Source organism: Xenopus laevis, chromosome 9_10S (assembly GCF_017654675.1).
Source record: "Xenopus laevis strain J_2021 chromosome 9_10S, Xenopus_laevis_v10.1, whole genome shotgun sequence".
Taxonomy (NCBI): domain Eukaryota; kingdom Metazoa; phylum Chordata; class Amphibia; order Anura; family Pipidae; genus Xenopus; species Xenopus laevis.
This window is the reverse complement of record NC_054388.1, coordinates 78,704,569-78,728,167: the sequence shown is the minus strand read 5'-3', so window position 1 is coordinate 78,728,167 and position 23,599 is coordinate 78,704,569. Positions and strand designations below refer to the sequence as shown.

Genomic DNA, 23,599 nt, shown 5'->3' with positions numbered 1-23,599 from the left:
TGGGTAAAGGAGGTGAGAAAGTATGGGGTCAAGGGAGCAGGTTGTGGGGTTTGAGCAGGCAAGAAGTATGCTAACTCTATCTAGTGTTGGGGGGATAAAGAGGGCAAAGTGGATATGAGTGTACTGCAAGACAATCTGAGATTGTTGTTCTTAATAACATGGTTTTAGCAGTGCTGCAGTAATAACAAAAAATGAAAGTCTTTTAAAATAGTGAAAATATAATGCACTGTTGTTCTGTGCTGGTAAAACTGGTGTGTGTGCTACAGAAACTCTACAATTGTTTTTATAAACAAACTGCTGTGTAGCTATGGGGCAGCCATTCAAAGCTGAAAAAGGAGAAAAGGCACCGGCTACACAGCAGATAACAAATAAGCTCTGTTGGGTACAATGGGATTTTTTAGAACACACCTGTTAGCTACTGTGTATCCTATGGTTGAATGGCTGCCCCATGGCTACACAGCAGCTTGTTTATATAAACTATAGTAGAGTTTCTGAAGCAAACACACCAGGTTTACCAGTGCAGGGCAACAGTACCTTATATTGTCATTCCTTTTAAACAGTGTCGGACTGGGATGCCAGGGGCCCACCAGTAAACCTTAGACCGTGGGCCCACTTTCCAAACTTGTATTCCTCCCTTCTTCACTAAACCTCATTATTCTCCTAATCTTTCATATCCATGTACTATACCCTATTCTTCCATTATTAAGCCCCTTAAAGAAATAGAGAATGACCATCAAATAGGCCAAATGGTTACAAGCAAGAGGGCCCATCGGGAATCATCCTGGTGGGCCAGTCCGACACTGCTTTTAAACACTTTAATTTTTTGGTGTTACTGTTCCTTTAACCATGGCAAAATATGAATTTGAAACCTTCTAATTTCATTTAAAAAATAACATTCACAGAGAAAAAAAGAGCCATTTTGGGGAAAAAGGGGACAAAATATAGTGAAACTTCAATTTTACATACCCTGATTTTACATTTTCCCTCATTTTACACCATTTTTTGTTGTTTCCACCAATATAAAACACACATCCCTGATTGTACAATTTCCTGAAAAACTGAGTTCTACTGTATTGGTGTAAAATCCAGGAACAAAATGGTGGCACCAAGAGAGAAAATAACCTGTAAAATTCAGGAAAAATCAAAATCAGGGGATGAAAAATTGATATTTGTTATATATAGTAGTAGCTTGTAAGTTATTCTACGGAATCACTGAGCAACAATCACTAACGCGCACGCTCAATGGCATCACATTGCCAGCATAGGAAGGGAGGAAATGAAGTGAACAGGAAGTGACGAAGGCGGTGGGAGTCAGAGAGTGATCCATACAATCCCCGGTCACACGTGTCTGTCGTGCTCGAGTCCGTAAGTACTGTTGTAATCGGCGGACTGACGGCGGGCCAACATGTTGGTGCTTTTCGAAACAGCGGCGGGTTACGCCATTTTCAAGGTAAATCCGAGTCCGATGGGGGAGCATTTGAGCTGCAAGGGAAAGGGAGAGTCGAGCACATGGTGGAGCCATTAATAGGCCACATGGCTCTGTCTGTACTGGAACGCGCAGTCATCATTTTGCCTGTTGCAATTTTGTGTCGGGTTTCTCATTGGTGTTAGTCTGAATAACTGCTGAACTCGCAACATTGTAACATGTTTAAATGAAATGCTGCTCTTCTTTAAATGAGAAAAGTTTGCTTTTACAGAGAAGCACAGTCCTTTGCTAAATCTGTCTAAAACCAGTGTCGTAACTTAAACAAACTGGAACCCACATCAAAATAACGTCAGGATCCCCTAAGCTTTGCATTTAAGACACTTTTCACAAAAATGAATGACATTAATATCATTTACTACCCCACTGGGTCCCCTGTACCCCTACTGCCCCCCCCCAGCAGTCACAGTGGCGTCTTCCTAATGTTACAGTCATGATCCTACTGATATTATTTTTTTTCTTGGAATGCAAGGGATCTCAGGTTTTCTGGATAAGGGACCATTCTTTGATTTGGATCACAATATCTTATGTCTGCATAAAATCATATAAACATTAAATAAACTCCATAGGATTGTTTTGCCATCAGTTTGGCAACTGTGTTTAGTTGGGATCAAGTACAAGGCACTGTTTTGGGGGAAAAAAATCCTTTTTTTTAATATCTGAATGATTTGTTTTAAATGGAGTCTATGGGAGATGGCTTTCAGGATAATGGGTTTCCGGATAAGGGATCCCAAAACCTGTACTGAAGCCAACAGTTAAAGGAGAAGCAAAGGTTACAACTAAATAAGCCTTATCAGAAAGGTACACCTAAATTTACTAGAAAAAAAAGAAACACCATTTTCTTTTCTTCTATTGTGTACTCATGGGTTATGTATCAGACTTCCTGCCTTCAGTTTAAATCTCCTTGCCCCAGGCGTGAGCATGCTCAGTTTGCTCTCCCCCCCCCTTCTGCTCTAATCTGAGCCCAGAACTATAAGTGAGCAGGGAGAGACTCAGCCAGCAAGTGATGTCACACCAAGCTAATACTGCAGCTCCTATCCTAAACAAACAGAGAGCGTCTAGAGCTTTTTACTCAGGTATGGTTAAACAGTCTACAAAATAAATATAGCATTCTAGCTTGCACTATTGCAGATAATCTATTGGTAATAAAATGCCTCTGTAGCTTTCCTTCTCCTTTAATAGCTATCAAATGGTGTCTGACCTTAGTCTCAGTGTTTCAGCCTCATGATAACGGTCACCCTCTTTTGAGAACAGCAGTTCCCTGTGTAACTTGACTGTAACATCTCATTTGTTAAAAAAAAAAAAAAAAAAAGTCTGCTGCATAATAAAGCAATATTGTTGCTTGTTTGTTAGCCACATAATGGATTGTCCCTAATTGGTGGCATCTTTGCAAACACTGAGGGGCAAATTCACTAAGATCCAAAGTTGCGTCACGATGGCTTCGCCGCACTTCGCCAGGCTTATTTTCGCCAGCGCTACGCAAATTCACCAAAATACGAAGTTGCGCTCAGGGAGGTGAACGGTAGCGAAGTTGCGCTACCATTACTTCACCAGGCAAAGCGAAGTTACGCTAGCGATGCCTAATTTGCATACAGTGCAAACTTAGGGCTCTTACACACGGCCGTTCCGACCTGCGCTCCCCTTCGTTCCGTTTTTTGACGTTCAGCCGCAGGGGAGCGCAGGAATAGACGCAAGTCATTATTTGAAATGGGGCTTTACTCACTCAGGCGCGTGTAGGCGCCGAACGCAGGTTCAGACGCAACATGCTGCATTTTTCCTGCGTTCGGCGCCTACACGCGCCTGAGTGAGTACAGCCCCATTTCAAATAATGACTTGCGTCTATTCCTGCGCTCCCCTGCGGCTGAACGCCAAAAAACGGAACGCAGGAGAGCGCAGGTCGGAACGGCCGTGTGTAAGAGCCCTTAAAATATAATGGACATTTATGCTGCAGCAAATACATTACACTACACAAGCCCTGGAAACCTTTAAAAAATAAAATAAACGTGTTCTATTGCCCTACACATGTGCCCACTGTATCGAGTTGCCATATGTTAGCAAATGTAGGGGGGGAAGGAGGGTACCCCAAAAATTTTTTGATCTTTTTCAGCCTATCACCCTTAAAAAAAAAAGTAAAAGACGCCAGCGTAAACTTTTTTTGAAGCCTGGTCTGAGCTGGCGAAGGCAAGTTTGGCACAAGAGGTAACGTTCAGTAAAATGCGCAACTTAGTGGATTAGCGTAGTTACGTCCCTTCGCCATAGCGCAACTGTACCTGGCGTAAGGGTGCGAAGTAGCGCTAGAATAGGTCCACTTCGCTAGCGAAATTACGGCAGCACCCTTAGTAAATCGGCGAAGTAACGAAATGACGTCATGCTGGGAAATTTGCGCTATCCTTAGCCACTTCACTCTAGTAAATTTGCCCCACAGTGTCAGGGGAAGTTGTCTTCGATAAATATTTACAGGTATCCTGCCATCTGAAACATACTTGAATCCAAAAGATAAAAAATGATTTGCTCCTTTAAATTGTTGTTTGCCCTCCAAAATGTCTAAATCGAGTACCTTTTTTCTCAGGTTCTGGATGAGAGCAAGCTGCAGGAAGTAGACAGCATATGGAAAGAGTTCGAAACACCAGAAAAAGCAAATAAAGTGTAAGTTATAATGACTGTATTTGGAAGTGTCTAGTCAGTGTTTTATATAAACTTTTGATCTTCTGTTTTCCAATGGCTTTTGTGCTCACAGAGAAGGAGATCAAAGCTGAATATAGTAAAAACATTGTTTACTGTGTTCATGTTGGATCTCTCCTGATCAGCTTGCAATCATGTTACTACATGTAGCTCAATACTCACCAGATGTGAAGGTGTTTCCATTTCAAAGATATGTAAACCTTAGAAAAAATTGATGTAAAAATGTTTATGCTGCTTTTCTAAGAACGTTTGCGATTTGTATAATTTTTTCATTTCAAACCTATTGAGCACTTTCTAAATATAATGCTAAAATAATGAATTGTGTAACAGTATCGCCACCTGCTGGTCAGTTCCTTTGACTGTATTGTCTGAGAGATATAAGTTCTGAAATACACTGGGGTTTACTTAAAAATATAATTTTATTTAGTTACATTAAAACAGGTCAACGTTTCGGTCCAAGCCTAGGGCCTTTATCAAGACACCGATTGTTTTAAAATGAACATTTAAATAGACAAAGGGAAAACACTCACCCAATCCCGTGCGACATATAGAGTCATGTGATCGAAGAGAACAGGACAAATCACCAAGTAGTATATTAACCGTTTAGTGTGATTAAAAACACTGTTATAAAGAATAAAAGAAAATCTTAGTAAAGAATCACTTTACAGCATATGTAATAAGTTCAATCAGCTAAGAAACCTGAGATATATAGCAAAGTGGAAATTCATTGTAGCAACATAGCTGCAAATATTGGAAAAATTTTAAAAAAAATTAAAAAAAAATGTTACATATTATAAAAAATGTTGCGCCGAGGTATCTATAATTAGTAACTAAGTAACAAGAAAAGGGGATCTCCCAGAAGCTTGAATAAACTCATCTTTGTTTTAAAAAGCAAGTAAGTGGACAATTCTCATTCAGATCCAATGGACTAAGGGTATTTAAGGTTTTAATCCAAAATACTTCCTTTTGTAAAAGAATATTGGAGCGATCTCCACCCCTTCTCAGGGGTGGAATATGGTCAATCCCAATATACTTGAATGTGGGAAGTCTGTGACCCTGTTTAAGAAAATGTTTAGCCACTGGCTTAACAGTTTTCTCGTCACGAAAAGCTGTGCTTATAGCGGATCGGTGTGCATCCATCCTCAGCCTTAATGTCAAATCGGTTTTCCCGACATAGGACAAACCACAGGGACACGTGATCAAATAAATCACATGTGTGGTGTTACAAGTGATGTGATGTCTAATTGCATATCTTTTACCTGTATGGGGGTGTAAAAAAGATTGTCCTCGGGACATAAACCGGCATGAGGTACAGGTAGGGCAACTATAACAACCTGGCTTATCGTTAATTAACCAAGTGCGTTTTGGATTGTTATAGCACAGCACAGGGTCATTTTTAACCAATATATCACGCAAATTGGTGCCCCTTTTATAACACACTTGTGGGGGATTTGGGAGAATTCTGGCCAAGTCACTATCAGAATGAATAATGTTCCATTGTTTTCTAATAAATTTACTCATGTTTTTTGTGTGTTGACTATATTTGGTACTGAATATGACACTAGGCTGTGTAGCCCTCGTGGTAGCAGGCTCTTGGCAGCGTTTGCTGGCTACCCCTAAAGCATCATGGAGCATCTTATCTGGGTACCCCCTTGCTTAAATCTGTCCCACATTTCATTTAACTGCCCCTCACGGACAGCCGAATTCGAATTGGGAAATATATAGATATAGATAGTTATAGATAGATATATAGATATATAGATATGAGAGAGAGAGAGAGAGAGAGAGAGATAAAAATAATCTATCACCAAACATACAGTAAAAGCAATGGTCCAACAGGTGTTGCTATATCAGTGTAATAGCTTTGAAAAGCATCCTGAGCAATTTTATATTGTTTATTTTATTAAAGGTTTACATGTCTCTTAAAAAGTATGTCTGGGTGTGTTTAATCACAGCAGTTAGGACCAATAGAATCCCTAGCTTTAATTAGTGAAAGGAGTAAGGGTTATTTTAATTTAACCTTTTTTGGGTAACATTACAGAGGCTTTGAAAACAGGGTCTAATATTCTGTCTATACTGCCGATGATGGATCCTTTGTTGAACTGATTAATTGTGATTTCATTCAACAATTCGTCACTACCACTGAGGCAGTATTGCAATGTTATAGAAAATTCATTATTGGTCCTATTTAGTACAGAATTTCCACCCAAAAAGAAAATGTAAGTATAAATGTTAAACCCCCAAAGGAGAATTTCACTGTTTTCAAAAACAAAAACCCTACCCCTCCCACGTAGACCCCCTCCCCATCATAGCTTCCCCCCGGGGAAATGCCCCTAACTTTATACTTAGCCCTTGGCATAGATTCAGGCATCGGCGTTCCACGCAGCCATCTTCCAGGTCTTTGTGTCTTCCGGCGATTTGGCAATTTTCTTGAGTTTCGGTGCACGCGCAGTTGTCGCAAACTGGTAAATTGCCCCAACTGCGCTTGTCGCTTCGCTGGTCTCCAGCTCAGCTTACTGAAGACCCGGAGGAGGGCTGCGAGGAAATCCGATGCCTGAATCTGCGGCGAGGGTTAAGTATGATGTTAAGGGCATTTCCCAGAGGGCAGCTATGCGGGGGGGGGGTAGGGTTTTTTTTGGAAATGGTTGCATTCTCCTTTAAGGGGTCAAACAAATAAATGGAAGAGGAGAGTCCGGGTATGTTTTAAAATTACAAATTGATTTTCTGTAATAGCATTTTGTATGCCATCAATAGTCATCTTTAACTTTGTTTAAATGTGGACCAATTTTGGTAGACTATAACAAACACAGCTAACAGTGTAGTCTGTAATTTGTTACATATTACTTTATTGCAGGGTGAAATTAAAACACTTTGAAAAGTTTCAGGACACAACCGAGGCATTGGCAGGTAAATACTTATTTTTTTCCCCCTCTATTAAAAGCATGTTACACACTGCATTACTGAATTTGTCACCAATGATGGATAAAAGTTGATCTGAAACAAAATGATTTTAGATTCAACTGTTCGTCACTACCACTGAGGTGATGGCAAGTATATTCATATCTGCAGATATTGGGGTAGGGATGTTATTTTTTTGTTATTTGATAATTAGAAGAACTAGGGATGCACCGAATCCGGTATTCGGTTCAGGATTCGGCCTTTTTCAGCAGGATTTTGGATTTGGCCGAATCCTTCTGCCGAGTCGAACCAAATCTGAATCAAACAAGGAAGTAAAAAATGCCCCTTCCGACCACTATTCGGTTCAGTATTCGGCCGAATCTTTCGCAAAGGATTCCGGGGTTCGGCCGAATCCAAAATAATGAATTTGGTGCATCCTTAAAAAAAAAAAAAAAAATACACTGCCCCTTTAGGTATGTATTCATAATTTAATAAAAAAGCTATGAAGGTCATTCTCTTAAATTTTACCTTTAGCTTCCACGGCTCTGGTTGAGGGAAAACTCGGCAAAAATTTGAAGAAAGCCTTGCGAAAAATTGCAGCAAAGGAGGCCCATGAACAACTCGCAATTGCAGATGCAAAGCTTGGTGGCGTCATCAAGGTATTCATTTTTAATCAAGTTTTTGATTCACAGTAACATCTAATGACTGCACTGTAGTCAACACATTTGTGTAGTTTCATGCGCTGGTGCGGCTTTAAAACCAGGGCTGTGGAGTCGGTACATAAATCCTTCGGCTTAAACGCCTCAGTTTATGTATGGTACCTCTATACAACTATAGTTTATATAAATATGCTGCTGTGTAGCCATGGGACAGCCATTCAAGCTGGAAAAAAGAAAAGCAGCCTTTGTATTTAAGTCTGAGGTTTTTTTGGATACTCAGACTATACAGCTCTGTTTAAATAATCACATTTATTACATCTACACTTTTCTATTTTTATGCTTTTTGCAATGGTGAAAAAGTCAGCACGTGCATTTAAAGGAAAACTATACCCCCCAAAATGAATACTTAAGCAACAGTTTATATCAAATTGAATGACATATTAAAGAATCTTACCAAACTGGAATATATATTTACATAAATATTGCCCTTTTACATCTCTTGCCTTGAACCACCATTTCGTGACTCTATCTGTGCTGCCTCAGATCACCTGACCAGAAATACTACAACACTAACTGTAACAGGAAGAAGTGAGGAAGCAAAAGGCAGAACTCTGTTAATTGGCTCATGTGACCTTACATGTGGTTTGTATGTGTACACAGTGAATCACACGATCTCAGGGGGCGGCCCTTATTTTTTAAAATGGCAATTTTCTATTTATGCTATGAAGAGAGAAAAGAACCCCAATTGCCTCTCACTCGTTCAGCGGTTCCTCAATTATTAGATTACCTGTTAAGTGTTTATTGTGATTGTCAAATGGCAACCACTAACTAGTTACAGTAAGTGCTTAATTTTACCCAAAGATAAATTATATTAAAGTGCAAGTGCAATATAATTCATTCTATTAAATATAACTAAAGATTAATAAATACTTAATTAATTACTTTCACACAAATTAATGACCTTATGATACAATGTGTTGTCTGGTACGTTGGTTTTGCATCCACAATCAATCTGATCAAAGATTCAATAAAGTGCTTCAAGTGCTGATATGATTGCTATTAAATGGCAATTACCAAAAATTCATCATTGCTTCAAAATTAATTTATTGTAAAGTGCTTAACAGTGCTAAGTAATAAATATTGATAAATAGGAAAAAATTCAATAGTTGATATAGTGAGGACCACAATTAATGGGATAAATTACTTTTAAAAAATACACATGATGCTCAGGTTAAAAAGTTTTAGCAAGAAAAGGAAATTAGAAGAGACAAAGACAAAGCTATTAATGCGAAACGCGCGTCGGCGTTCGGATTCCTCTTTTAAACTTAATTTTAGAAGGATTTGAATCTATTGGGCTAATGGAATAGAAGGGGTGGGGAAGATACTCACTTCAACCAATGCTCGGTAATCTCTCTTTTCTCTGCTACTAAAGTCACAAGAGCCCGTGGATTTGTGTTTTTTTAGGGTTATTCAGCTCTTTCTCAGAATAGGATTTAGATTAATTACGAGACCACAGTCCCGGATACTCTGCCTCCTTTGTCTTTGTGGTGTCCCAGGGATAGCAAACAATTAGGTAGTAGTTTTGGGACAACTCCACCTCTTCTAATTTCCTTTTCTTGCTAAAACTTTTTAACCTGAGCATCATGTGTATTTTTTAAGAATTTCCTTTTCTTGCTAAAACTTTTTAACCTGAGCATCATGTGTATTTTTTAAAAGTAATTTATCCCATTAATTGTGGTCCTCACTATATCAACTATTGAATTTTTTCCTATTTATCAATATTTATTACTTAGCACTGTTAAGCACTTTACAATAAATTAATTTTGAAGCAATGATGAATTTTTGGTAATTGCCATTTAATAGCAATCATATCAGCACTTGAAGCACTTTATTGAATCTTTGATCAGATTGATTGTGGATGCAAAACCAACGTACCAGACAACACATTGTATCATAAGGTCATTAATTTGTGTGAAAGTAATTAATTAAGTATTTATTAATCTTTAGTTATATTTAATAGAATGAATTATATTGCACTTGCACTTTAATATAATTTATCTTTGGGTAAAATTAAGCACTTACTGTAACTAGTTAGTGGTTGCCATTTGACAATCACAATAAACACTTAACAGGTAATCTAATAATTGAGGAACCGCTGAACGAGTGAGAGGCAATTGGGGTTCTTTTCTCTCTTCATAGAATTAATTGAAAGTTACTGACTTAGGTCAGACCTCTGCCTCTGCCGTGGGACGAATTTAAGTTTATTTGGGATCACTTCGTTTTTGCAAATTTTCTATTTATGATTACCCAATGGCACATACTACTAAAAAAGTATATTATTATGATAATGGTTCATTTACATGAAGCAGGGTTTTACAAATGAGCTGTTTTACTCAGTATCTTTGAATAGAGACCGACATTGATTGGGGGGTATAGTTTTCCTTTAATCACTTTGCCCCCCCTTCTTAATTTAAAGGGGTTGTTCACCTCTAAACACGTTTTTCAGTTTAGTTGGTTTCAGATAGTTCAGCAGAAAGACTTTTTCCAATGACTTTCTATTTTCTATAAATTTTTCATCTTCTGAAACAGATGCTGTTGAGAAATGTATCAACTAAATGTAACAAATTGTTACAGTTCATAATCTATTCAATTCATGTGTGCTTCAAGAGTAGAGAACTGCTCTTTGCAGCCCCAGGTGCACGCTGTACCCTCTGCCAGGGCAAATGGACGCAGATCAACAAAAACAGCAGCACTGTAATTTGAAATATACGGAATCTTTACTTAAAGTGCCTCAATTGTTACAGTTCATAATCTGCTCCTGGATCACTGAGCTGCCAGATGGGAACTTTAAACTTTAACCTTCAATTTTGGGAAACTGGTAAAAAAATATAAGATGGAAAACAATTGAAATAAGTCTTTTTTTATGGTGAACAATCTGAAAACAGCTGAACTGAAAAAAGGATTTGGGAGGTGAACAACCCCTTTAAGTATCCGTTTTTTGCTTGCAGTTTGATGAGGATAAATTCAGAGAGTACAGAGGACCTGTTATCCAGAATGCTCAGAACCTGGGGTAACAGATCTTTCCATAATTTGGATCTTCATACTTTAAGACTATTAGAAAATCATGTAAACATTAACTAAACCCTATAGACTGGTTTTGCTTCCGATAAGGATTAATCTTCATTTAATCTTAACCATATGGATTAATTTATTGGATCTAGTACAAGATACTCTTATTACAGAGAAAAAGAAAATATTTTAAAAATGTAATTATTTGTCCATGGGAGAAAGCCTTTCCATACTTTGCAGCTTTCTGGATAACGGGTTTCCGGATAACCGATCCCACACCTGTTAAAGTATAATATTCTTGAAGCTTTTTGGTACTTGCAGAAATCTGTACAGAATGTTAGCAGTCATGTTTCAGTATTTCACTACTACTACAGTCACGTTTCAGTATTTCACTACTACTATTACTACTACTAGTAATAGTACTATTTGCACTGAAACTAACAGCAAAGTACAAAGCTGCAGGTCGCTTGCTGTGTATTTGCTTTATATCTATGCTAGCTTTAAAGTAAAAGTAGCAAAAATACTTGGATAGTATTGCTAAAGATCTATGCACAGTTTCTCTACCAATGCAAGCTCTATGACTGCTCCAGGTCCTATTTTGTCAAAGCAAATATTCATTATGGAAAGTTTGTGTATGCTAATTTTTGTTTTGCAGCATTTTCCTGTGCTACTAATTCCTGTCATTGGCTTTAAACCGCATGCTGTGTTTACTAAAAGTGAATTTGAGTCGAGATTTGTGTAATTATGTTTGTTTTAATATATGTGCTAAAGTCTCTACAAATAAGTACTAATGGAATTGTGTGGTTTTGTTACAAAGAATAAAAACATTTCTCTTTTTAAATGTGTGAGTTACTTGTGACTACATGGTGTACTTTATTCTATGTAATCATTCTTTAACAATTCTTCAAATTCTTATAGGACAAAGTCAATATCGGCTGTGTTTACACTTCCATGGTTACAGAATTAATGAGAGGCATCCGCAACCAGATGGATAGTTTAATAACTGGGATTTCATCACGTGAGATGGCAGCCATGTCTCTTGGTTTGGCACATAGGTATGTGACGCTTTGCTTTACATATGGGTACTGACGTTCAGGCAAAAGCTTACATGTTTTTTTTACAGTTTACTCATCAAAACTGCTTATTGTTTTACAGTCTTTCTCGTTACAAACTGAAATTCAGCCCTGATAAAGTGGATACAATGATCGTTCAAGCCATATGTAAGTAAACAATTACTGTAGAAATGTAAAATAGTTATTTTTTTTACATTGTGTATTCCTTTTCTAATTTGCAACTGGGCTTGGGTTTTTCTAAGTGTGTGCCTAAGCCTTCCAATATGTTTCTCTCTCAAGAAATACTTGTTTTGACAATTTTACAGTGGAATATATTTTTATAACCTTTTGTTTAAGCACTACTTGATGATTTGGATAAAGAGCTAAACAATTATATAATGCGCTGCAGAGAATGGTATGGCTGGCATTTTCCAGAGCTGGGCAAGATCATCACAGACAACCTGGCCTATTGCAAGTGTGTGCGTGCTGTAGGTAAGTCTGCTATTCATGAGTTACACTTCTTATCTACCACTTAAACACTCAAATAGTGATGATTAAAATCAAAGCACTGCTCAGTATTATGAAATTCCTACCAGATGCACAGGAGATCTGAAGCAATATATAAGGCATGCAGACAGAATGATTTCATTGGCTGGAGGGTAATGCTAAGCTAGTACACAGGGTAGTTGCAATTCAGGGCAGCAAGGAATTTTTAAAAATATACATATTTATGTACTGTTAGCCATACATACGCTTTGCATTACCGTGGATTCTATTGAAAAAAGTGATCTATACAACTATCTAGCATATCCTTAAAGTTTGATCAGTGATGATGATATCTGTCTAATTGCCTGATACAAACATGAGGGCAATTCTAGTCACTACCTCATCTGAGACAAACTGGTGTTTTAATTTCTTACTGCATATATCCTTTTTAGTTTTTTTCTTTATATGTTGAGCTTGTAAGAAATGTAGTAATATTGGCACTTGAATATATGTGCACTTTTAGTGTATATAGTATGTCATGTATCTTTAAGGTTATAATTACCTAGGCTGTGAATAGCCCATGAAAAGTCGGGAAGTAATTGACTCAGTTTTAATACTGCTCATGGACAGTAGGAGGTGGTACGTTGTCATATTAAGGTTTTTTATTTTTGGGGTAGGTGGTGCAGGAGATGGATATTAGGGCACTTATTACTGTAGAGCACAACAGCACAATGTTTCCGGTAGTCCCCAATGTTTTTACAATGCCCTTGGCTGAGGACACATGCACTACAGTAATGCTTGGAAACTCTACATATGCTAAGAGCAAACATTTTGTAAGCTAATTGTTCTCTGTTCTGTTTTCCTTTTAGGTGACAGAATCAACTTTGCAACATTTGATTTGTCAGAGATCCTCCCAGAAGAGGTTGAAACAGAGGTAAAAGGTGCTGCAGAGATTTCAATGGGTACGGAGGTATCGGAAGAAGACATCAACAACATTCTGCATCTGTGTGACCAGGTAAGCAGGAAGCATATAATCGCTAAATGCCAGACTTGCCCAGTAAAAAATAAATAAATAAAAATTTTTTTAAAAAAAACCCAAACCTGCCATTATATTATTATATATATATTATTATATATCATCCATCATGGTTTTGTTTACTCGCTGAGCAGTAAAATAATAAAAATATTCTTTATTAATATTATTGACCAAAATTATTGGAAAATTCAAAACATTAAAAGGGGGTGTATACCTTTTTTAAAACTTAGCTAGTTTGTGCCCCTCAGCTTTCCAAAGTAGGCATTTCAAGAGCATTCACCATTAAATCATCCCTACTAACACGGTCGTAATCTCTGATATAGAACATACAATGATTGATGTTCAACTTTATAAAATGTATTTAATTATTTTGTAAAAAATCATTAGAAGTCAGTAAGAGAGACTTAAAGGGAAAGTTTACTCTCCATTTTCACATGAGCTCATTAAGTCTGGCTTATGTAGAGAAGGTGCACATATACTATCTGAACAATTAAAGTTTGATCAGTGATGATGATCTTTGTCTAATTGCCTGATACTTAAATGAGGGCAATTTTAGTCACTACCTCATCTGAGACAAACTGGTGGTTTTAAGTATATTTCCTTCCTGCATAATTCATATGTACACATTTTCCTTCATATACTGAGTTTTTTAATGGTTTTCTGCAAACAAATTGTCTATGCTCATTATTGAGTAATTTCTGGGTGACTAGAGAAATAATTTAGAGAATTTAATATATGTAGGGCAGTAGTGTTAGTAGTATGTTTATGATCACCTAGGCTGCGTGATAAAGAAGCCCGTAAAAAGTCAGGATTTAATACACCCATAAATACTGTATGTAAGAGAAATCCAACTTATTTCCTATGTTTTTTTTCCAGGTCATTGAGATCTCTGAGTACAGGTCGCAGTTGTATGACTACTTGAAGAACAGAATGATGGCCATTGCACCCAACTTGACTGTGCTAGTGGGCGAGCTAGTTGGTGCCAGGCTAATTGCCCATGCAGGTTAGCTGTTTACCTTTGTTAAAATCTGTAACTTATTACAAGGAAAAAAAATGCTACTTCAAAAAACATCCTGCAATTGTGTGTGCAGCCATAAAGGGGAACTGTTCCAAGCTGTAGTGGATGCATTATTCATTTTGACACATTTTTTCAAATAGTTATTGAGATTAATTTTTTTAGTGTTCTACGTTCCTGTTGCAACTGTGCCGTAGTGCATTGCAAACTGCTGCCTTATGCTGGAATCAGCCATTGGGACCAGGAGATATCCAGAATTGATTTACAGCGTTCGTGTTGTTTACAGTCAGAAATAGTTTATTGAGCAACCACTTTCCCATCTATCAACAATTAGCTCACTGAACTTTTTAATGTAATTTCGTGTTCATGCATGTATCAACTGTTCTATGTCCGGTTATCTGGTCAGTGATGATGCTGATACCTAATTGCCTGATAAAACTATGAGGGCAATTTTAGTCACTACCTCATCTGAGACCACTTTCTTGTTAAATTTTATCTACAGTACACCTATAAATGGCAGTCTTTGGTAAGCTGTAAATATTGGCTGCTCTCAAGCAAGTTTTTGGGGAGCTAGAGTAGAGGTGAGGGCCCAAAAAATCCTCCTGTTAAGCTAGTCAAACATGACTAGTTTTTAATTTAGGAAAGTTTCAAACAAGCAGACTTTGCCCAGTTTGGCTACAAGGGTGGTTGTCCAAATTGGGCTGATTCAGTTAGAACTCATGGAAGGTGGGGCTGTATGAAAAAGTAGGAATGACTGACGGAAGTGATCACTTTTTACATGTTTTTTAATTCTAAGCATTCTTACTTGGTCAAGTGTGGCAGCCACTGTCAGCCCGTGTCTGGAAATGTTCACCTTTCACTGAAGCAGTTTCTACTGTCTCCTGTTGAACACCATGTATAAAATGTAGCCAACAACCATTTCTCACTACTAATACTGCTTGATCTCTCCGCTGCATTTGACACTGTGGATCACCATCTCCTCCTCCAGTCCCTCCATTCGCTTGGCCTTCGTGAGACGACCCTGTCCTGGTTCTCTTCTTACCTCACTAATTGTTCCTTCAGTGTCTTCTACAATGGAGTAGCATCTTCTCCCCTACCTCTTTCTGTTGTGGTTCCTCAAGGCTCTTTCCTGGGTCCCTTATTATTCTCCCTCTGCAAACTAATCAACTCGTATGGCTTCCAATACCACCTCTATGCTGACGATGCTCACATCTATCTCTCCTCTCCTGATCTCCACCCAGAACTCCTAACTCGGGTCTCCTTCTGCCTGTCCACTATCTCTACTTGGATGTCGCAATGCTACCTTAAATTAAACCTCTCTTAATCGGAAATGGTTCTCTTTATTCCAACTAACACCTGTAACATCCCGGGAATTATCTATCATAGCTAACTATTCCACTATCACCCCATCTCTCCAGTTCCGGTGCCTTGGGGTTATCATAGATTCTGCCCTGTCCTTCATTTGCCATATCTAGTCACTTATTAAATCATGTCACTTCTACCTAAGGAACATATAAAAAATACGATCATTTACCACCCAAGATGCCGCCAAATTCCTTATTCACACTCTTGTCCTGTCACGTCTAGACTACTGTAACTCTCTATTAATTGGACTTCTCTGCCAGAGACTGTCACCTCTCCAGTCCAAAATTAACACTGCTGCCAGGCTTATACACCTCAGTAACTGCTCCTCCTCTGCCATTCCACTCTGCAAATCCCTGCATTGGCTTCCGCTACCTTTCAGAATAAAATTTAAATTAATGACCCTGACATTCAAAGCACTTCATAACTCTGCCCCTCCCTACATCTCTGAACTCACCTCTATATATTCGCCCAACCCCTTACTACGCTCCTCTACTGACCTGCTACTTAACGCTTTTCTCATTACCTCCTCGCATGCTCGCATTCAAGACATTGCAAGGGCTGCACCCCTCCTCTGGAACGCTCTCCCACAGTCTGTCCGACTTTCTCCCAACCTTTCTGCTTTCAAGAAATCTCTTAAAACGTACTTCTTTAGATAAGCCTACCCTCACTCTGCTTAACTACCAAATGCAATACCACATACATACCACATCTCTCCCCCACTCCCACACCTTGTGTATTATTGCCTTCACTTTAGATTGTAAGCTCTCTTGCACCAGGCTTTTGTACCTGTATTGTTTGTGATGTATGTAACTCCATATGTAATTCATGTGATTTAGCTATATAAACACATTTACTTTACAATGTGCAAAATATGTTGGCGCTCTATATACATTTTAATAATATCCATTTGTAATTGTTCTTTATTGATGGCATTGCTTAGCCCTTGTTAAAAGTTTAATGGCTTTGTATATGTTCATTATATTTATAGCAAACTAAAGAATACATTTTTATTTTAAGGTTCCCTCTTGAACTTGGCAAAGCACCCAGCTTCAACTGTCCAGATTTTAGGAGCAGAAAAAGCTCTGTTCAGAGCATTAAAAACCAGAAAGGACACCCCTAAATACGGGCTGATTTATCATGCTTCTCTAGTTGGACAGACTACCCCCAAAAATAAGGGCAAGGTAAGTCCAATAAAATCTACTCTTAAAGGGGTTGTCCACTCAAAAACATTTTTTTTTCTCTTTTCACAACTTTAAAATTTGTAAAGTTTGTGTTTAATGTATAATAGAAAGTTGGTCAAAAAGGCAGTTTGAGTGAGCGTCCATTTTAAGCAAAAGTGATAAGTAATTTCTGGTTTTAAACCTTTTATTGGTTATAAGTTTTATATTGCTGCATTAGAATTTCATATTGTGTATCGTGGAAACTTCCACAATTTTTCTTTAGCATATCAAAACAAGCATTGCTATTGCTTTGAGTCCCTTTTTGGCTTTGGTAAACTCTTGCATGTTATTTCTTGGGAGATAAGGATACTAAATGCTTGAGTGGCTTTGTAAGGTATCTGTCCAAAATGTATATAGTAAATTAAATTTTTTTCAACAACAACGAATATTGATTCAGACTAAATGAAATAATGTGTGTAAGTCTATAACTGCTTCTCTCACAGTTTGTCTCTTTGTATTATATCTTCAAGTGATTCTGCTAGGTATCCATCTTCTATATAATACTTTATGTACAGGGCTACTCTGGGTATGAGGCTGTTATATTTCCTTTAGACTTATTGGCTGAATTGGGAATTAAAATCTCTACAATACAGTTACACAATGTTCTTCCTCTACATAGATCTCCCGTATGTTGGCAGCCAAGGCAGCCCTTGCCATACGATATGATGCTCTTGGCGAAGACACCAATGCAGAATTGGGTGTGGAAACCAGAGCTAAGCTGGAGTCACGTCTCAGACATCTGGAAGAGAAGGGGGTAAGTACATTAAGCATTTCACAAAAAACTACTACCCTCAGGCAAATGATTCCACGTTTGCCTGAGGGTAATAGCTTTCACTACCTCAACTGCTCCCCAAGAGAAAATGTTTGAGTAGCTTAAAGTTCTATACAGCCTAAGTAAATGTGTGCTCTAACTTGTGTCTTTATTCACGTAACCTAATGAAAATACTTTTATTCTCCCAAATAGTTGAAAAGAATAAGTGGTACTGGGAAAGCATTAGCCAGAGCAGAAAAGTATCAGCACAAGAGGTGAGTGACCGTAACTGTTTTGCCTTCTGTATCTAGCACTTAATCTTTCCATATGTAGAGTTCTTATATGACAGTCTTTTTCTGATTGATTTTGAAATCCTGGGAATAAGAGATGCCCCTCATGTCAATCTAACTAAACTTTTATGGTTTTGAACCCATTTTCTCCCTCTTTGATGTGTGATACTTGGCAAAACCTACACCAGGGGCCCCCAACCTTTTTTTCTCATGAGCCACATTCAAATGTAAAAAGAGTTGGGGAGCAACACAAGCATGAAAAAAGTTCCTGGGGGTTCCAAATAATGTATATATTTGGCTGTTTGGATTGGCAGCATACAGAAGGCTCTGGTCATACATCTGTTTTTTTTATGCAACCAAAACTTGCCTCCAGTGAAGAATTGAAAAATAACCATCTGCTTTGAGGCCACTGGGAGCAACATCCAAAGGATTGATGAGCAACATGTTGCTCACAAGTCTCTGGTTGGGGATCACTGACCTACACAAATATCTAGTCTGCTTGTCTTGTAGGGAAGAATAGGTAATTTATTATCCTGGTCTTATTAATGTTGTTTGTTGGTGTTGTTACAGTGAGGTGCGGACATATGATCCTTCTGGAGATTCTACACTGCCATCCGTTCCAAAGAAGAGAAAGTTTGAGGAGGTAGAGGAAGAAGAGCAGCCAACAGAAATTAAAGTTAAATCTAAAAAGCCCAAAGTGGAGGTAGTGCAGGAAGAAGGTGAGTAGAATTAAAAATAAACATTCCACTTTTATGCTAAAGCATTTTATACCCCCTATCATTGCAAAAGGCTGTCACTTGGAGTTTTGGCACTCCCATCCACCCTCCTGGTTGGTGCTGCCTTTTGCGGTGGAAAAATGCACTGTCCTGTGGGTTTTTCGAAGGAAGCAGCACACCATCATCTTACTTTAAATTCCCACAGATCCCTAGAGCAGGGTCAGGCTTACGTTTGTAAAATTTTCTACTATACTGAGCATGTATGTGTAGCCTGTGCAAGGAATCTCTATATGGCAAAAATATCTTATAAAAAAAACCCTGGTCCAGAGCAATGGCCAGGATAATGTATAATGTATAGGCACCTGTCCCCCAGTGAATTAACAATTTCTTGTCCGTTTATCAGTGGTTAATTGTCTCAAGGATTGTGAAAGGGTTTTTTACATTTAATTCTTGTATAAGCAGTCTTGTGTTAACAGTGACACTTCTTTCTTGCAGAGGAAGTAGAGGAAGAAACTCCCAAGAAGAAAAAGAAGAAGAAGAAGATTAAAGTTGAGGAAGAGGAGGCAGAGGCAATAGAGGTAGAAGTAGAGGAGGAAGAACCTTCAACCAGCACAGCAGTTGAGGTGAGTTCCCCATATTGTCTACCAAATATGTATTCTGTACTTGTACCTTATTTGGTACCAGCTGAGTTAGTCACCATAAACTTTATCACCTCACATGTCTAATATTCTGTTAGCACTATTTCTAAACCACTGTCTAATAGGGAATTTGACCCGCTTCGCCAAAAATTCGCCGCCGTTGAAATGTCGCAGACGCCCATTAAAGTATATGGATGTTAAAAAAAAAAATTGTCGTGCGGGAAATTTTTTTTATGCAAGTCTTTTTATTTTGACGCACGGCGCCATACAGGTCTATGGGCGTAATTATTTCGGCGAAACAAGGCGAAAAAATTTGCCCATCCCTACTGTCTAATATCTCAGGATTATGTTTAAAAAGGCATTTAAGTTGCCTATGCAATGTGTTTATTGTAGGTAACATTTTGTACTTTCTCTTTAATCTACTGCACCCAGAAATCCTGAATAGCAAACAGCATAATTTTGTTAGTAGACCAATATTGGGGTTCCTGAGTTAATTGCATTTTGAGATGTAGCCTTTATTTAATGATACGATTTAATAACTAAAGTAATGAAAATAATTGTATTTCCTATTAGACTCCAAAAAAGAAGAAAAAGAAGAAGAAGGTGAAACAGGAGGAAGACGAGTAGTAAAGAAAACTGACAATGTTTTATGGACTTTTGATCTTACGCGACTTCTCTAAAGGTCTTGGAGAAGCACAATGTGACTCCTTAGGATAAACCAAGGATTCAAAATATGGAAGAGAAATTAAATACAGTAGTATCATTCACTGATACTTGTAGATCTTTCATTTTTCTAAAAAAATCAATACTGGACATGTTTGTTGCTGTCCATATTTAGTTATTTTTGTTAAAACAAATTAATACCGGTTGTGTATATAACATTTATTTTCTTTCTTCGCCAAATATACTTTATAAAAGTAGTGTTTGTTGGTTTGGTAGCAAAAAAATAAGGAAGTGGTCTCTGGAAGACACCTATTTGACACCTACATTAATCATGGCCTATTTACTGCACCTGTTTGTTAAAATACAGATTACATCTTCAGTATGTGTCATTTTGATAAGTGTTGCTTGTGTATGTAGAACTGTTCATTTTTACAATACAATACAATACAGTACTAGTACAGATGGGGGGGGGGGGGGTCACAAACATGGCAATAAACATTCACAATGTGTTAAGACAACAGGTCACCGCACAAATGTAAACAGGTTTAGTAATTTTGCAGCAGATATTAAAAATATAACACAATCAAATATATTTATACACTTCAAAGGGGGGTGATTGCCAATGCTCTAAGTTAGAAGGCTAGAACTAAGGGTAGGAAATCAAGGTTTCTATCTCGTGGGCTTTATTGAGGGGTATTTATTCTGTTGCACAGTCAAACAGCTGCATGCGCCATCAACTACAGGAGTGCACAGCTCAGCAAAACATGCTACTGCCTTCCCCTGTGAAGAAGTCTCAGGGCAGGAGTTCAAGTTATGAAACTAAACCTACTGATACCTATTAACACTGTTATTGCTTCTGCAGTAGATGGAGCATGCAGCTCTTTTAAAGGGCATGGGTGGTTTCGCCATGTAAAAATTTTGCCTCAGGAGCCCAGCACTTACCCCCAGCACTGTTCAGATCTATATACATTTTTGCTGTCCCAAGCTGAAGCTCTTTATTGCTAGCTAAAGTTCTATATTTTGTATTTCAAACCAAACCCTGGTCCTGGTTTCACTGCTCGCTAAAAATAAATATCTCTAAAAATAGCTCCTTTATCTGAGATCCCTATAAATCTACTATGGTCCCTGCCTAGGTTTCAAATGAGGGGTGGGCGTGTCCCAATGTCCCCTGACAGAAGTACAGTAGGAAGGGGATAGCCAATCACAGCCCTGCATTCACACAAGCAAATACTTTAGTTCCCTATCAACTCAGCCTAACTTAGCGGCTGGGTATGTTCCTATCCTACAGTGGTGTGTTGAGTGCCATGTGACTAGCTTATCTGCAAGAAGTGGAACAGGTGGGCAGGACCAATCGGGTTTTTGCAGACATTTTTAATAAATCTAGCCAAAACACAACCTTTGAAGCACATTTCTAACATATTTAAAAAAATGCTAGCAGATGTAATGCCCGTCGAGCAAAGATGTGGATGTCAGTATAAGCTTCAGCCTCTCTCAGTATGACATTATTGGGCAAGGTAGCAGAAGATTAGTTACACACCTGTACATCTCTTGATCCCTAATCCCAACCACTGGCGCAACTATTCATTCAGGATATGGACTTGCAGGGGGTGATGGAAATTATCTCCCCCACCGGATGGCACACCTACCAACACATCTGTGTATCCCCAAAGCATTTCATGACTGATGCAGCGTGTGGCCCCGAAGCATTTAATGACTCGCATAGCCCCAAAGAATTTCATGATACACAGCATGTGCCCCCAGAGCATTTCATGATTGATACAGCATGTGACCCAAACCACTACCATAAATTCTGGGAACTGTAAAATCCAGGGGGAAAAACAACGCCACCACTTGTTTGTATGGGACTGTGAAAAACATAAAAATTTGGTTATATAAAATGAGGGTTCTACTGGATCTCTGAAGATAGCTATGGGTTGGAATGGAGTATGGACCATATAATTGTTGTTACAGGTATGGGAGCTGTTATACAGAATGCTTGGGACCTAGGTTTTTCTGGATAAAATCTTTCCGTAATTTGGATATTCATACCTTAAAGGGCACCTGTTAGCCAACAATATTATACCCAACCAAAGGCTTGTGCCCCGGTTGTGGGTAACAGTAGTTTTTTTTTTTAATTGTTTCTGCCAGCGCTAGGAGAGAGATCCTGGTGTGAGCAGCCATGTTTTCCATAGCTCATGCACATAATGCGATTCTGACATCACGCGCATGTGCAAAATGAGCAAGTCACAGCATTTACTCCCAGGTGTCAGTGGGCCCTCATGGTGCTAAACATCTGGCCTATTTCATGGCCATTCCCTATTTCTATGAGAAAAAGAGGCTAAATAGATGGAATAATGGATTATAGTATGTAAAGAAAAGATACTAGAAGAATAGAGGCTTAGTGAAGAAAGGAAGAATTATAGTACTGAAAGTGGGGCCCTGGCCTAAGGTTTTTTGATGGGCCCCTGGTCCGAGGTATTTGGGTGGGCCCCTGGTGTCCCAGTCCGACACTGCGTACAGGGAGCTCCCTCCCAGTGCAGGTGGCCTAGCAATGGCAGGGGAGGGGGATTCTATTAGCCCACACATTTAGTAGGGAAAAATGTTTTTAGCCAAGAGGTGCCATTTAAGTCTACTAGAAACTATTTAAACGGGAACTCTACCACCTCCCCCTTAATAGTCCTGATACCAAAAAAGGGGGAGACCCAGCAGAATGCACCGACTACTGGCCCATCTTGCTTCTCTCCAATGATGTTAAAATTCTGGCAAAAGTATTAGCTAATTGGCTCACTAAGGTAATACTGTCAGTGGTGCACCCTGACCAGTCAGGTTTTATGCCAGGTTGGGCAACCGATATTAATATACGCAGACTATACACTAATCTGGATGTAGCCCAGTTGGGGGGCTATCCTGGGGCAGTGGTCTCCCTAGACATCAGGAAAGCCTTTGATGCAGTAGAATGGAGATATTTGTGGGAAGTGATGACAGCTATGGGCTTTGAGCCTAAATTTAATCTTTGGGTTAAATTTCCCTATACCAGCCCAATAATGAGAATTTGCACTAAAAAATTGGTGTCGAGGGCCCTTTGCTCTGGAAAGGGGAGCGAGGCAAGGCTGCCTGCTTTTTGCGCTGGCCATAGAATCTCGAGCTACAGCAATCCAAATAAGCCCACAAATAAAGGGGCCACGCTTTGGGAAGTGGAGGAGCATATGTCCTTTTATGCAGATGATGCATTGGTATATTTGGCAGACCCTGGGCAATCCATTAAGATACTGCTTGAACAATTGAACCAATTTCGGGAGACCTTGGGGTTATGAGTAAATTGGTAAAAGTCCACATATATGGCACTAAACAAACCGTTACTCCCCCCCACCTTCACCCACCACACCCCTACAACAAGTAGAGGTATTTAAGTATATGGGTGTCTGGGTCAGTCAGGATCCATACAAATTCAGAGAACTGAATATTTACCCAATAATACGACAGTTAAACACCAATTTCCTGCACTGGGCAAGCCTGCCGCTCAATCTATTGGGTCACATTAATCTTATAAAAATGGAAGTACTGCCCAAACTACTA

General features: G+C 38.6%; 1 protein-coding gene and 5 non-coding genes across 6 annotated transcripts; all 6 read left to right on the top strand.

Moving 5' to 3' along the window:
* Nucleotides 1-1,254: 1,254 nt before the first annotated feature.
* On the top strand, nucleotides 1,255-20,402 carry nop58.S (NOP58 ribonucleoprotein S homeolog). The gene is made up of 15 exons (XM_018239008.2): nucleotides 1,255-1,450; nucleotides 4,053-4,129; nucleotides 7,020-7,072; nucleotides 7,598-7,722; nucleotides 11,710-11,846; nucleotides 11,947-12,011; nucleotides 12,201-12,335; nucleotides 13,199-13,344; nucleotides 14,242-14,368; nucleotides 16,763-16,926; nucleotides 17,585-17,719; nucleotides 17,930-17,991; nucleotides 18,577-18,725; nucleotides 19,218-19,345; nucleotides 19,934-20,402. The coding sequence occupies exons 1-15, from the start codon at nucleotides 1,406-1,408 to the stop codon at nucleotides 19,985-19,987; spliced, it is 1,602 nt and encodes a 533-aa protein (XP_018094497.1). The 5' UTR covers nucleotides 1,255-1,405; the 3' UTR covers nucleotides 19,988-20,402.
* LOC121399228 lies at nucleotides 6,235-6,323 on the top strand. The gene has a single exon (XR_005964838.1). It is a non-coding gene; the product is annotated as a small nucleolar RNA SNORD70 (small nucleolar RNA).
* LOC121399229 lies at nucleotides 7,131-7,217 on the top strand. Its single transcript, XR_005964839.1, has one exon. It is a non-coding gene; the product is annotated as a small nucleolar RNA SNORD70 (small nucleolar RNA).
* LOC121399244 lies at nucleotides 12,663-12,742 on the top strand. The gene has a single exon (XR_005964852.1). It is a non-coding gene; the product is annotated as a small nucleolar RNA SNORD11 (small nucleolar RNA).
* On the top strand, nucleotides 13,863-13,942 carry LOC121399243. Its single transcript, XR_005964851.1, has one exon. It is a non-coding gene; the product is annotated as a small nucleolar RNA SNORD11 (small nucleolar RNA).
* LOC121399245 lies at nucleotides 14,778-14,859 on the top strand. Its single transcript, XR_005964853.1, has one exon. It is a non-coding gene; the product is annotated as a small nucleolar RNA SNORD11B (small nucleolar RNA).
* Nucleotides 20,403-23,599: the final 3,197 nt, after the last annotated feature.